The following is a 15,718-nucleotide window of genomic DNA, read 5'->3' as shown; positions in this document are numbered from 1 at the left end:
TTGACGTTCTTGTTAAGGGCATAGTGGCACTGGAAAGCGATGTCAACAGTGTTTTATAGTCAGGCTCAACATTGTTACTGGGTCGAAACTTCAGCCAATCAATTGGACAAATGGCAATAGTGTGATTATGCTGCTCACTCTTAGGAATGACTTTAAAACTGTTGAGCTGAGCGATGATTACATTTGCAGGACATACAGTAAATATGCCCTTGTGTCATAGAGAAGTTAGTTGAATTGGTCCCTAAATGACGCGACTCAGATTAAAGTAGACTAATGCTTTTCATTGAATGTTCTGCTCCTGTATCTATGTTAAAAGTCACCAAAGAGAATTACTTATCCCTATAATTGCATTCCTTGAGAATGGGATGAAATAAAAAATCCTGTCAGAAGATGAAGTATGGGGCTTTTATAATTAGGGCTTATTAGTGCTAAGAGCTTCGTTCAACCTCATAAACTGTAAACGTGCTGTTGCCACTGTCTGATCTTACACTTAAAGAACATCTGCCATCTCAAACATGCCTCAGAGGAACACATGGAGCCATCTTTAGAATCAAACGTGTGCCTTCCTAGAAACATTACTTTGAGTGACCACATGAAGTCATTTTCCTTTATTGTTTTTTTAAGCCTCTGAAAATCCACACAAGTGTTTCAAGTTATTCTGGCTGATTAGTAGGTCAGAGCTTTGATGGACATTTACGAGGTAACAAATCTCCATCCAGCAAATGATAAAGTGTAATTTGTCCCAACCTAACAGGTGCAATAAAGCTAACAGGAAACTCGGGAAGGTGTCAATAAATTACAGTCCACACACTCCCAGAGTCCTGTCAAGGAACTAATCAGCCAGATTAACTGAAAACGCCTGTGTGGGTGTTCAGAGGTTTTACAGACTAGTGTTAATGGGGGCAAAATGTAGGTTTTGTCCTTGAAGACATGCTGTTAATCAAAACAGCATTATTCAATTCCTCTGTAAAGTCCCTTCCAACTCTGCCATTAAGTCTAAGTCGCATGAAAACATCACACTAAACTCTAAATTAAAAGATTTCTAAAGATGCTTATTAAATGATAAAAACAAAAATGTGGGTTTCCTCCTTGTGAACTGTACACATTTTAAATGTTCTTCAGTTTAGAGGCCAAATAAATGCAAATCAGAACCGGCACAGCATTGGTGAAAGCATCAGTGTGTGTATAACGTTGTGGTTGTTTTGTTTGGTACATTGACACTTACCAGACAGAGGGTTTTTGCCCAGAATCAGCACGTTTGGTAAAGGCATCATCACCAGCTGCTGGAGAGTTTCCTGTTACACAAAGGTATAGAAAAGAAAGTCAGGCAGAGGAATCACTATTTGGCATTTTGTAAAGTGTTGCAGAACTAGAAGAGCTGGGGTTTTCAGTGCACATCCCCATCTGAGACAGCTTTCATCCCTACTGTAAATTATAAACACTTTACAATGATCACTATGCCCTTTGACAGCGTAATGCCATCTCATAAAAGACAGTTGTACAGTCTTGAGTGTACAATCTTTCTTGTACACTCAAGAAAGATTATCAAGAGAGCCAAGGTGACTTCAAATAAGCGGTATCAATCTATATTAGTTGAGAATGTGGTGGTTTCATGGGTATTACTGTGTATGGGTATTACTGTGTGTGTGTGTGTGTGTGTGTGTGTGTGTGTGTGTGTGTGTGTGTGTGTGTGTGTGTGTGTGTGTGTGTGTGAGAAAGTGACAGTGGTATTTATGCGAGGTAAATTGATGGTGTGGGTTTTGCCGCAGGGCCCCCTCACGTGTCAATCATTAAAACAAAATGAAAGCATGAGCTGCAGTTTGCAGCACTCATGCAGACGTATGCAGCAGTATGCACACACACATTTACAGATACTCAGTGGGTAAAAGTAGGCAGGGCTCAATTATGGTGATGTTTTGGTTCGAGTCAGATCTTCAAATGATGGGCACTGCAATAGTGCACGACACGCTACAAGCAGTAAAAAACGTTGTTACATTCATGTCTTGTCTACATAATTATATATAAATCTTACTTGGAGGTTATGAGACATCAGCAGCCTGCCAAAATATTGTTGCAGCCATAACCTTTTGAGCAGTATGAACCAAGTAGTGATGAAAAGAAAGCCTGGTTTATTCGAGCAGAAAGGACATGGAGGTCAGCCAACTTCAATATTTTATGTCCACCTGATGGCAGAGAACGGTTCGAACTCATGTGACCCGGCAGATTGACTATTCTATTCAGGTTAATGCTGATGTTCTGCTAAATGGGCTTATACAAGGAAGTGGTTATGCAGAAGCCCCACCCCACCCTCCCTTCTTAACCATCTGCTCTATACATATTGCATTACCTCAGCATGTAGGTAAAAGGGGGGGTAGGAAATCTGACATAATTTGCTTCGAAATGAAGCCACATCTGTGAATATTTTAAGAATACTTGAAAGCAGCAACCAGCTAAATTAACCAGGAGCTGATTTCCAAACTGTATCCCTAAAATACATTCTGTACATTTTGAATTTTCCAGAAAGTCCCATAGTAAAAGCAGAAGGGCTTCAGGGCTAGAAATAAGGTAAGTATAACAGAAGTCAGAAAGAGGAAACCGTACTTAGAATATTATGTGTAAAGCAATATATAATCTGTCCTATCTGTAGAAAGATGCTCACCTTAAATGAATTAGCCCCTAACATGATGATTACAACCATATGGTCAAGATTACCATAATGATGAATGTGCAGTTTACCTAAATGCAAACAATTTATGTATTTTAAATCATAGGTTAAATGCCTCTAAACTCCCAAGCGGTTGTTTTTCTAAAAAGTCAAATTTGCATTCTTCCTTCCAAGGTTTTTCTCACAACAACATGATTCAGTTCCTCTTTTATCCCTTCTGTGTTCATACACAATATGCTTTGTATTTAAAGAACCAACATGTGTCATTGTTTCTCTGTGTCAAGGGAAATGTATTCAGTATAGTTGCAAACACAACTTCACCTATTCCTTATCAACATCTGTCGTCGTCTCAACCTTTGTTGGCCATTTTATTTGATGAAGAGGCAGGAGATAGTAGTATAGGGTCTGACATATAGACGATAGGACCTGTATAAAGAAGATGTTGTGCATCATACTGCATTGTAAACATGTATGGTTGGGTCAGGTTTTGCAGTTAACTTAACAGTTTTGAGCTTCAAACACTTGCAGGTTTTCCCTTTAGCAAACCTTTGATGGATTGAAAATCATTGAGGGGTAGACAAATGCTTTAATACACACAGAGAAGCATCTACGATCTGAGGTGAAGGTCGAAGTTGAGGTCACACTGAAGGTCAGTCACAGATAATAGGGTAAAGGCTTGGTTGCCATGGTTTCTCTGTCATGGTGATAAGAGCACTGATCCCAATGTGCCCTTCTGTCTATCTCTCGGTTTACCCTTGAGTTTGGGGCATGAGGGAGTGAGGTTATGGTGTGTTACGACGGTGTGCCATTTCCAAAGCTTTCAATAGATAATTAATGGGAGTATTAACTTCGGGATATTATATTCAGAGTGGATGACAGCAGCCTTCATTTCCCGTCACCTGTTCTACCAGTAAAGTAATATGTATGCATGGTGATGGAAAAAGCAAAAAATAGAACAATATTATATGGTGACCCTGATACTGATGATGACTAACGCTGTAATCAGGCAGTTCCAGCCATAATGTCTGAGACAGATTGACTCGACAAGCGTCAGATGCAATATTGAGTGAAGACAGACAGCCACAGTTGGTGCCTCACAGAGAGGCATTTTGTGCGCCAATGCAGCATGTTGAACTTGTGACAGGAACTATGGGCAGAATGAGCTAAATCTACATAAAAGAAAACCATTGAGCCAAAAAATCGCCCTAATATCTAGTGTTTGAAACATCTTAGTTGTGTCTTGAATCAGTTGCTGAGAGAAACTTATTAAACGCTGGCAGTAAGCAGAAGAGGGTTGGCTGCATACATCTTGAAGGCTTCTACAAACTGCTTTTAGATTTGTAGAAAGTCATGAGTCATCACAGAGAAGAGCTCCCAACTGGATCTTAACTTTAGAAACAGCAAATGCTTTCTCTCCTTCCACAACCACCTGTCCCACTTCTGAACACTTCTGCCCGTCAACACATGCTCACACCTGTCAATGGCAGCATGTGTTTGACGTTCAAGCACAACATTTTAGGCTGTAAATATGTTCCTCTTTTCCTACAACCCAATCATTGACACCAAGTTCATTACACCATGTTAACATTGCTAGGAATTCCAAATAGCTTAACTTCAGTGTAGGTATCAGTTTAAGAGATTTCAAAGCAATGATCTGTATTGTGCAGAGTCATGAGCTTAGCGCAACACTATGCCCATTCAGTAACACATCCCTTGCCTTCACAAGGCTCCATTGAACTGATCGTTAGTCATTGCATTCCTCTGATCTGCCCTGGTGTTAGGTTGGAGCATCACTGGCTTTTGATGTTTTATCTCTCATTTTGTATCTGTATCTGCTTTTATAATATAAACAAACCAGATTGTAGCACAACAGTACTAATGCAGACTAGAGTGCTTAGAGTTAATAGAGCTAATATCATTGTGTCTTTCCTGCAGGGCACCATCACCGCCTTATCTCTGAATAAAGCAGTTTGCAGCGCATCGTCTATATTTTATACCATATGGAGAGGGAAATTAAACTACAAACTGTAATGTTCTGACAAAAAAGAAATCTAAAGATATTAAATAGCTTGTCGATTAAACCTTGCCCAAATAATATCTGCCAATGAAGCCATGCAACTCCAGCCCACCTGATTTGTATCCTGTTGATAACAGTCAAGTAATGCATGTGTATAAAAGGACAGTATTTTTGCAATATGTGGTTAATAACATGCTTTGAGGATTAGCTGCAGGCTAATAAACTACAGTATAGCATTAGGCCTCCTGGATTAGCTGGTGAAGGCTTAGCTCTCATAAATAAAACATGATGGACACTGAAGGAGGGGGACCAGCCACCACACACTGATCATGTCATGGCGATGTGCTATATACTGACAGGCAGGCATGTGCACACACACACACGCTCACACTGCTTTGAAATGGAAAGCTTTACTGTAGCCGTGACAGCAGGAACGACCTTGGCTCAGTCACGATGTCACTCTCCAATATTCACAATCTAATCATATCCAATTCACACATGGGGAACGGGGAAGAGGCGGTCATTTAAATGTTCAAATAGATACAATATTCACACAGAGGGGGAGTGAGTGATAATGGATAAGAAAAAATGCAGTGGGAAAGGGAAGATGGAGAGAAAGAGCTTTGATTCAAACACTTCTCACTCCAGGCACGCAGGGCTGAGCTGCCTCCTCCTTTCTTCCTCCCCTTCTCATCATCTTCCCCCCATCCCCCTATCCTGACACTTATTGCTGTATTATTGATTCCTGTAGGACTCACAGCTCCTCAACACTGGTTCATATTCCATCCCACAGAGACATTACAGCCAGACTAAGAGTTGCTTAAAGGGGAGCTTGTCAAACACAACAGGATTTACTCATTCAATATATGTTTTGGTGTGTATTGGTATTTATGTGTAGATGAGCAGAGCAATAAAGTCTTTATACAATCTGTAGGTCTGTTACAAATGGCCATTGAAGTATATGAGTGTATCTGCTTTATCCACCCTGTTATGTCCAGGAAGTTCATTTGGAAAAATCTTAGACATGGCGAGTTAAAACCTAAGCAAACATTATATGCAAGAGATATGCTAAAGAGGCAGATATACAATAAGACATAAAGGATGTTGGGATTCGAAGACTGCTCTATTGTCTTATACTAGATTTGGGCTGAATGGACGTCTGCTGAGAACAGAGATACAATTCTGCTGATCCATCAGTAGCCTGGAAGACGTTCATTCTCACACACAAACACACACATCTGCAAATGCAATAGTTGGCAAGAGCTGTGCTAATATAAATTGTGCATGTGCTTTTAGTAGGTAGGGAGGTGTGTAAGTTTGTGTTAAAAGGATGTCAGTGGAAAGGCTATAAGGGAACCTCGTCTGTTAAATTAGCCCTCACCAGCTCTCACACACACACACCTCTCCCTACAACTCCTTCCCATCCATCCAGCCAGGCACAAGTTCCGCAACCGGCACAGCTATAACAGGGAACTAATTGTGCTGCCAGTGTGTGAAAGTGTGTGTAGAAATGCTGCCTGAACCCCTGAAAGCCTGAATCACACCCATTCTACAGACATGGTGTGTTACCATAGAAACGAGGAGATGGGTTTATTCGCCCCATGCTAGTGAGACAGACACACACACACACACACACACACAGCACTGCAGACTTCTCTCCCGCTGAAACGCTGCAGAGATTATGAACTTGAAAAGGTTATTACCACCAACAATAGGAAGGAGCACGCTTCCTCTTTCACTCCCATCGCTCACACACAGACACACATCCATACACAAAGAAACCACTTAACACTAGATCTCACTACATCCCCTCGAACTGAATCAATGCAGGAGCTTTTCCTGCTGTTCAGCACTGTAACAAACCCACATGAACACAAAAGGGGTTTGCGTACTGCAGCTCAACATCCCTCTCTAATGGCTTCCTGGATGTTTTTTTTTCTTTTAGATGTAAAACCTTTTTATAATTAAAAATGTGGGTAGAAGGAATTATTTGATACTTGTCTTCCTCTTGTTTAGACTCAAACCAATATGATCTTCAGAGGGATGACAAGCAAAAAGGAAGTTAAATGTTTAATCAACGAGGATAAAATAAAAACGACTAAATGACAATGAGGCTAAATCTCCTTGACTGAGAAAATAATTACCGTTTAATAACCTAGTCGAATATGGGTAAAACAAAAGTGTTCATTCATTTATGTTTACTTTGACAATACATTCAATACAAATGTAAAATGTAAATGTCTATGAAATCCAGCAGAATGACAAAAGTAGAGTAAAAAATGATGAATTATGGGGGATTCAGAATGTCTATTAATCATCACAAGAATCCTACTTCAGTATAAGGCTAACGTGCTTGTTTTACTCATCATTAGTTAGATTCAACCCAGCAATACAATGCAACAGTTGCTCTAGGCTCAACAGTAGCCTCCCCTGAAAACAGCAGCAGTTTGTGTCCACAGTCTGCCAGATGGACGCATCATCTCTTACATGAGGAGGAGGAGAAACGAGCCATTAGATCCCCGTTTCTTTTGTTCTCCGCTCTTATCTATCAGCTAGAGTGCTTTTTACAACATGCCCCTGAGGCTGTGCGAGCGGACGGGTTGATCCTGCTGCTCCTCTCAAAGGTGGAGCCAGGTGGGCTGGGGAAGCCTGACCCCAAAACCCCCGCCAACCACCCCATAACCTCAGGGCTCTGCTTCACACTGCAAAAGCTCACACAACCACACACATGTCATTCAGTTCAATTCAAGTCAGTGCCATTATGACTCTCCTTGAGGCCTCTTCAAATTAAGTTGGATTGTTTTACTGATTGTTCTTTCAATTCTAATCTACAGTTTTTAACTAAGTTTAATTAACTTAATGACTTTGTTGCACTTAACAATTGTGTATTGGTTTTAGCTAATGACGATTTACAGCAAATGTGTTTTCTTGCTACAACCTGGATATAACAATAAAACAGTGTTTCTTATAAGAATATACAGTATAAACACACTTAAGAAATAATTAATAAAAGCTGGATTTGATTCATGTTTGCCCACAGAGCAGTGACACCTGCAGATATAACTCACATGCTCTAGTGAGGTGATGGAAAAGAAGAACCCTGCTTCTGGCTTCCCCTTAATACAGCAGCTGAGTTAGCGCCTAAAAATAGCTCCCCTTCAGCATATGGGAACCAACTCTACATCATAACTGCCGCAAATTCCCCTCCACTTTATCTCACAGGCACACGAACAAACACACAAAGTAAGCGCTTGCAGAAATGTTTGTACACTGAATTATTTCGGTAAACCAATGCTCAGTTCCTACTTGAGGCTGTGATTATATGATGTGACTGCTGAGTGGTTCTGGGTGTAAACTGGAACACCATCGACATGAAGGCCTCTTGAGATCAAAAAACAGTGGGGATGACTGTGGGCAAATATGTCTCAGAATAAGTAATGTTTTTGTTTACAGTAAAGCGGCTAACCTGTGGCATTAATGACACTTTTACTATAATACTTCCCTTGTTGTTTAGAATAAGGAAAAGGTACAAGGTATGACTGTGCAGAAAATTATTAAAGTAGAAACATTTTTGATTTTAGCCTCTTAATCAGGATGAATTAATCTAAGTTTATTGTTTGGATGCTCCTTAACTTCATGAGTAATCGATATGAGCCTTAAGTAGCACTGAATTATGAATATTCCTTGTTAACTAATCCTGCATTGCTACCATTCACACTATTAACAGCTTCTCATAAACTAAAACAAATATGGTTTAAGGAACAAGAGATTAAGTGAAACTAATTTTATAGTTTGAGCCATCTAATTTAGTTATATTACCTTACTCTATTTCATTACGTTGTTTAACTGCCTGCTACTTATGTGATTGTCTAAAAACCTAGCTAGTATGCTAGTTGCTACACCATCATCAACAGGATATTTAGACTAGCTAGCATGCGAGTCTGCATGACAACACATTCAGCCTGCAGCTACGAGCACATGCCCTAATAAACTGATTTGCCCTTTACTGAGGCTAAAATAAGCAGCAGGACAATGAGTCAAGTCAAGAATAGGGAAATCCAGAATTCAATAACGAACATAAACAAAGCATGTTTGTTATTTGTATATCCTTCAACTAGATCTCAGTCAAAAAATACAGCTGCCTTCAGGCTTAATTTGCCATAACAACAACAACCATGGAACAATTTTGTATCCAATATTTATGAAGACAAAACCAAAAACAACCATTTATAGCTAGAGTATATTGCAGCTGACCCTTGTGCATGTATGAATGTAAGTGAGAGAGAGGCTAACAGTGTGTACTGCATCTGTGTTTGTGTTTCAGCTTCACTCTGGCCCAGTAACAGAGCATCTTTGTGAGGCTTGAGGTCAAGAAGGAAAAAGCCAAACGTTTAAATCCCAAGCCAGGCACCAGTTGGATACGCTGAAAACTGGGAAGAACATTTAACAAAAATATTCTCAGGATGGTCTAAACATAATCTTTAGAATACTCTAGAGTGCATGATAACCTATTTTACATTACCTATTCCCAGAGTGTTGCCAAATAACCTTGCAAAGCTTTGGGGCCAGGCTCGCTCAGCATGAATGGTGCCCTCTGTCACCCTTTAAACAGTAAAAACAGAGCTCCCTGCCTTTAGACACACCCCAAGCCAAAGTAGTGGCAAACAGAGAACAGAAATGCTCTTATTTCCAAAATGGACTTCTAAAGCTGTTACTTAGAAGTGTGGGAGCAGCAGAGAAAATGTTGCTTTTTTTTTTTAACGACACAACAGCATAATCATTGGAAAACCTCTACTGGAGCATATTTTCCAATAAAACTGCAAATCAACTAAAAGTAGCACCATCTCATCAATTTGATTCCGTAGTATTTACATTGAATTTCACCAGATGCCCTCTAAGCCCAAATGTCATAAACCAGGATAAAGGGATTCACTTAGCAAGCTTTAAGAAAAGCCAGGAAAAGCACAAAGAATTGTGTTCAGCAGCTGAAGATCCATGTTACATCCCGCTAGAGAATGCCAAACCAAGGCCACTAAATTAAAAGGAGGCCCAGTATATATTTGGACTGACCACCAGAGAAATGAAAACCTCAGTGTACTCTCCTGTGCCGAAATGACCAAGAGAACAGAACATTTAAAAGGCGGACTCAAGAAAAAGAAAAGGATAATTGCCAACATGAACATTTCCCCTCACTCTTGGTTAGAAACTATGTTACTACATGTCATCATGTCTGTTTCTATGCAGCATTAAAAATGCACGCTCATACAGACAAGCACATACATGCTTACAGCAGTTCAGCCTTGATCTGTTCAGCAGATTCTGAAATATAAGTCTGGAGCCTGTCTAGAGATTGACCTCCTCCTACACAATCTACTGCACCAGAACAATAACAGAGACTTTGATCGCAGACACACACACACACAAAATAACATGAACGCTGAGATCCACTCAAGATCAACCCTAGAGAGCTATGAAATGAAAACCATTATTATTGAAGATCTTGTGTTGCGCCAATTCACATTTCACAATCTCTGCACAAAGTCAATCTCAATGGGTTTCCCATGTGGAAACACCAACTATCGGGTTACATCTTGTACAGAAGTCAAGGGGAAGAGAGACTGAGTGGAAAAATGGTTAAGATGAGGGATGGGGGAAGAAAGGGACAAAAGAAGGTCCCAGGAAACATCCTCAACGGTCTGCCTCTGGAGGTTCAAGAAGGTTAATGAATTACTCATCTTTTGACGCCAAAGGAACCTTTGGGAGGAGGGCAACATTTGTATTGAATTTGAGCCCTTGCTGACTTGCCAGACACTCTTAATGAAATATATAGCTTGTATAGAAGAGTCAACACACCAGTATGGATTCTTCAGTTAGACATTGGAGTGAATTCAACTTGAGATACCTGATTAAATGTTCTTTTTTCTTGTTATGCTCCAATGAGGTAACAAAATGACCATTTGCTCAGTTGATATACAGTCATAGCCTTACCTAGAGAGTGGTTACTAACCTGGGTGTAATTTAATTGAAGAGTCCCAAGTGAGATCAATTTATTGAATCACAGGAAGCAACCAACCATACAAGGCTTCCACTTACTCTAAGTCCTCCTTCAAAGTGCTGAGTAGTACAGTAAATTGAAGACCTGCAAAGTCCATTAGTATAAGACCTGAATGGTTCCGTCTTCATCCATATGGCTGTGGAAATCTGATACCATTAAGCCACAAAACAACCACAGGAAAGGGAGACCACAGCAAAACCATATATCAAAGCCACTTCTCCTCCACATTACCTAAATAGGAATTGGCTCCTTTTGACTAGAGCAGCAACTGTGTGTGAGTAGGTACCATGTGGTCCATAAATAAGTGTTTAGACACATTTTAGTGCTGTTAAGTGTGTTTTCATAAAGTTAAGCACAGAGCACTGCTAAACGTCACATTAATGTTAAAGTCGTTGTTCAAACTTTACAAACAAAGACTAAAACTAAAAACGTGCCAGCGTCAAAATAGTTCCAATTTATGACAAAACAAGACCACACAAATGAATGAAGGCCTGCTAGATAGCCTTCCTTTTGGTCTCTAGCTCATACGAACAAAAATAAGATGACAGTTGATATGTCCTGGTCACGCACACTTGATCTTTACTTGAACCTTAAAGCCTTCCTCTGATCATTACTAATCTTAGATAGTGGCTTCACTTGGATTTGATTAGAAACAGCATTGATTGTAGTTGTAAAATAACCACAACTCTAAATCTCATCACTGATAGTCTACTACTTGTAAATCAAAGATAGAGAGGGAGATTAAAGGGAAATTCTTAAAGAACCCAGATGATTCGAAGGGCAAACAATCAAGACGGTCTCATGACGTTTTATGTCATTCAACCTCAAACTATTTGGCATGGCACACTTCAAAACAGGCAAGTCATTTTTTCCTAAGAACCATATTAAGATACAGTCTGTCTTTTGTCTTTGACAGGCACATAGCAAGCACAGCACTGATCTATGGGGGGTTTAACCTGTAGGTGATCTCTGGTCTGAGCCCGCAAACACCGGTGGCGAAACAACTGTGTGACCAGAAGGTCAACAGAGCAATGCTGCGACACACAGATGAACAAAAACACCATAGACGAACAAGAGATTCATTGTTTGCTGACAAAAAAACCCGAAACTTAAAACAACTAAAATACACAGTATGGGTTAAATGTCTGCAAAACAAATAAATACTGCCCTTAACTTGTGTTTTAAAAAACTACACCCGTTTACTCGCATTCTGTTGACATTATGAAAAGATTTCAGAGCTATTGAGACTTTAACTTCACGACAAAACAATGACTAAGAATGCATAGAATTTCATATTTTGAGTTAACAACAAAGATGGGTATTATTGCATAAACCTGCAGGATCCAGACGGTCCTGTCACAAAGATGGTCCCAGTTAATGTCCTTAACCTTTCCCCATCATCTCGTCATCCTTAACCCCTGAAGCCAATGGCTCAAATCACTGAGTCTAAGAACGATAATTCTGCCAGCCATTTGAGGCGGCCTAGAGGGGCTTTTGAAGGCTTTGAAAGATAAAGTCTATACAAAAGGCTGATTGTTTAAATAAGCTGATGAGTGATTAACACGGTGTCTAGGACCAAGGCAAACCAGATCTAATAGAACAATTAACCAACAAATGGCACTCTTCACTTGACTTCTGGGGCTAAATGTAAAATATATAGATACAGCAGATGTATTAACAGTCAGAAAAACGCTAGCAATATCATATGACATGAAAATGTGTTAATCAGGTTCAAAGCCTTTAAAATTCACAATTTCCTAATGAGTAATGTCAAACTGTTATGTGTCATCAGACAGCCACAGTCCCTGAGAATCTGGGTCAAAAAGTGAAATCTGTGTGTGGGAAATCTTTGTGTCAGTAAGTGCGGCTGCTTTGCTGTGATAACATTCCTAAACGCACTGCACTGTCGCAACAGCAAGCTGGGTCACGCTCGATTCCTGCTTATCATTAACACAGTTGAGACACTGTTGCAGCAGCGTAATGAATCATTGTCTCTCTGGACTGTTTACATTTGCTAAGCTTACAGTTTTCATAACTGGATTAACCGTTACACATAGTGAAGAACTGACACTGTGCATTCAAGCAATACTGTCTGACAGCAGATTTTTTTTTTAACGAGGCGTGGTTTGCAATCCGCCCAGCCAATCAGACATAGGAACCTTTTTCTCCCATGAAAGTACCTGCTCTCTAGCAGGGACGGAAAAGGGGGTAAAAAAGGTTCTGATTAACTCATTTTAGTTCCGGCTCTTTTTGGTGTGAACGCGACATTTCGGAACTATATTGGAACTAAAGTGGGAAAAGTACTGCGGTGTGAACGCGGCATGGTCATTTGACATTTGGTTGCAATGCCATATTTGTTTTGATCTGTGTTGAAATACTTGTGTTTGGTAGAACACCAGCAGAAACCACCACATATTGTTAATCTTTCACCTTACATTTCAAAAGACCCAACATCGATAATACAATGCTACAATAATTCACTCGTCTTGGAGATGACATTAATTTGCACAATGTAAAGACCCTTACCGGGCTTTGTTTTAGCCGGTTTATCAGAATTTCAGGTCATGCTTAGACCTAGCATATTACATCTAGATATAGTCCTATGATGGATCGTGCATTTGGATTAAACCAACTATTGGCATCTAGCCTTGGATAGGGGCTTAATACTCTTGTCAACATTGTTTGACACAAGCAAATCAACCATGTACTGGCTATATCTGCACACTGGAAATGTGGTACAGTGATGCTCTAGAGCAGTGCTTCTCAAACTTTTTTCAGTAATGTACCCCCTTTGAAACATTTTCTCAGCCAAGTACCCCCTGACCGACCCCGAACATCTTTGATAGAAAAAGCCTATATATATATATATATATATATAATTACAATATAGTAATGTTCCATCAGTGTGTGATGTATTAACTCCTTCATGCATGAATTACAACAAACTAAGGATATTTTCATCTTTATACATGAGCATTTTTTTTAAAACTGATTTTTAAGTAATATATGTTTAACATGAACTAAATTGAACACAATTATATATTATGCAAAAACTATAAAATACAATACACAAATATTATAATAAAATCCACCGTGGTGCCTGATGTGCAACTATACCATCCGAAACCCCATGCATATACAAGAAAACAGCATTAAATTAGCAGTCTCTAATGTAGTGACCACAATGCATGAAAGGGTTTAAAAAAAAAAGTGCAATTATAAACAAACCATGTAATAACACTGCAATTACACTATTTAGGAGTTTTAGGTCCGATGCCTCCAGTGCTTTGGCTGATGTTGTGGAGGCTTTTCGCATCATCTCATGCGAGGATCTGTACTCAGCAAGTTCTCTCTTGAAACATTCCGGTGGCTTACCAACATGACACAGGTGTTTGGTGCTGAGATGTCTCTGGAGGTGCGCTGATTTCATCGAGCTGTTGGCTAGTTTCTCCCCACAGAAAAAACACAATGCCTGGGGCGGGTTGCCGTTTGTTGACGTGAATCCCATCAAAGCATACACCTCCTGATATTGACGGCATTTTGTTGGCTCAATTTTGACTCTTTTTTTCTCCGCTGTCCACGTTCCCTGCTGTAGTGCTGCTACGTTTAAACCACGATTCCATTTCAATGTCTATTCGTTATAATATAATATTGCAACTGGCTTTCCGCTCAGCGTGGTTCCGGGCTCGAGCCTAATTTAGCTCTGGTTCTTCCCGTTTCCACCGCAGTGCAGCCGGCTCTCAGTACCGAAACCCGGTTCTTAGCTGGCCCCACTCGGCTGCCCGGCAAGAACCAATACGCTTACGTCGGAGGGGGGCGAGATTAACCTGAGCAATAATAGTTATGGCGAGTACAGCATTACAAGTTGTAACAAGCAGTTACAAGCAAAGTGACTAGAACACGACCACACACACACACACTTGTAAAAACAGAGAAGAACCAGTTAAGCACCAGAACGGATTTTTAATATAACATTTCATTTTCTAAATGTAATTGATTGTACTATGATTATTTTTGTAATAATGCATGGTATTTTTTTAATTAACCTTTTTTTTTTAATCTCATGTACCCCCTGCAGTACCCCAACGTACCCCCATGGGTCCGCGTACCCCCATTTGAGAATCACTGCTCTAGAGTACAAGAGGACTACAGCACAATATTTTCCTCACTGCAGCATAACTCCCACCTGCACTTACAGCTCTCCATAAGTCACTAAATATGCATTCAAGTGCAGCATGGGAGGACTGTGGGGCTCACTTTCTGAGTTATCAAAGAGCCCATTTTGGATCTTCCCTCCATGTTTAGTCCCCCACACACCCACACCCACCTCTTACATTTCCTCTTTGGGTCTCAATCATTTCCTTTTGGTAAAGATAAATTGTGGTGAGAGCATGTTTCATAAGCCGATACCATGCAATGCAGTAAACACAGACAGAACATGAGATAAGACTTCACTACATGCGAGTTCTATCACCTTCACATCTCTCTGCTATAGGCTTCTACATCTGTCTTGTAGGCATTAAGGTTATGCTGTGTGATTGTTTTTCGTAGTTTTGGTCTATTTCTGGGACACCTCGGACTGACTAAGAATATATCAGGTTGTAAATTGAAGGGAGAATTTGCTGCACAAGATGCTTTTTGAATAAGAGAAAAGTGTTGTCATGTGTGGCACATTCCTGCTGTCTCTGTACATTTAATAGGCCCTCTCAGGCATCTGGATGGGTGTCATAATACCACATCACACACAGACACACACATCGGCAAATATATCTCTGTTTATACTGCAGAGTACTGTATTTATGTGGCACATGCATTCAGTTCTGTATGCAAGTCAAAGCTTTTTCCACTAACCTGAGGGGTAAAGCCACCACAGCTCAGGCATAGGGATACATACGCATCAAGGGTTTAACTTCACTTAAAGCTATACTTCAGCTAAAGCCACGCTTTCACATGTTTATGCAAGTTATTCATCATGATTTTA

General features: G+C 40.0%; 1 protein-coding gene across 1 annotated transcript in view; it reads right to left on the bottom strand.

Annotated features, from left to right (window-relative positions):
- Window positions 1-15,718, bottom strand: part of LOC117560738 (girdin-like) — a 79,732-nt gene that overhangs the window by 50,973 nt on the left and 13,041 nt on the right. Inside the window, 1 exon segment of the mRNA XM_034237690.1 lies at window positions 1,226-1,295. Coding sequence (XP_034093581.1) covers window positions 1,226-1,295 — 70 coding nt within the window.

This window comes from Gymnodraco acuticeps, unplaced genomic scaffold, assembly GCF_902827175.1.
Source record: "Gymnodraco acuticeps unplaced genomic scaffold, fGymAcu1.1, whole genome shotgun sequence".
Lineage (NCBI taxonomy): Eukaryota > Metazoa > Chordata > Actinopteri > Perciformes > Bathydraconidae > Gymnodraco > Gymnodraco acuticeps.
This window is presented reverse-complemented; position numbering and strand designations above follow the sequence as displayed.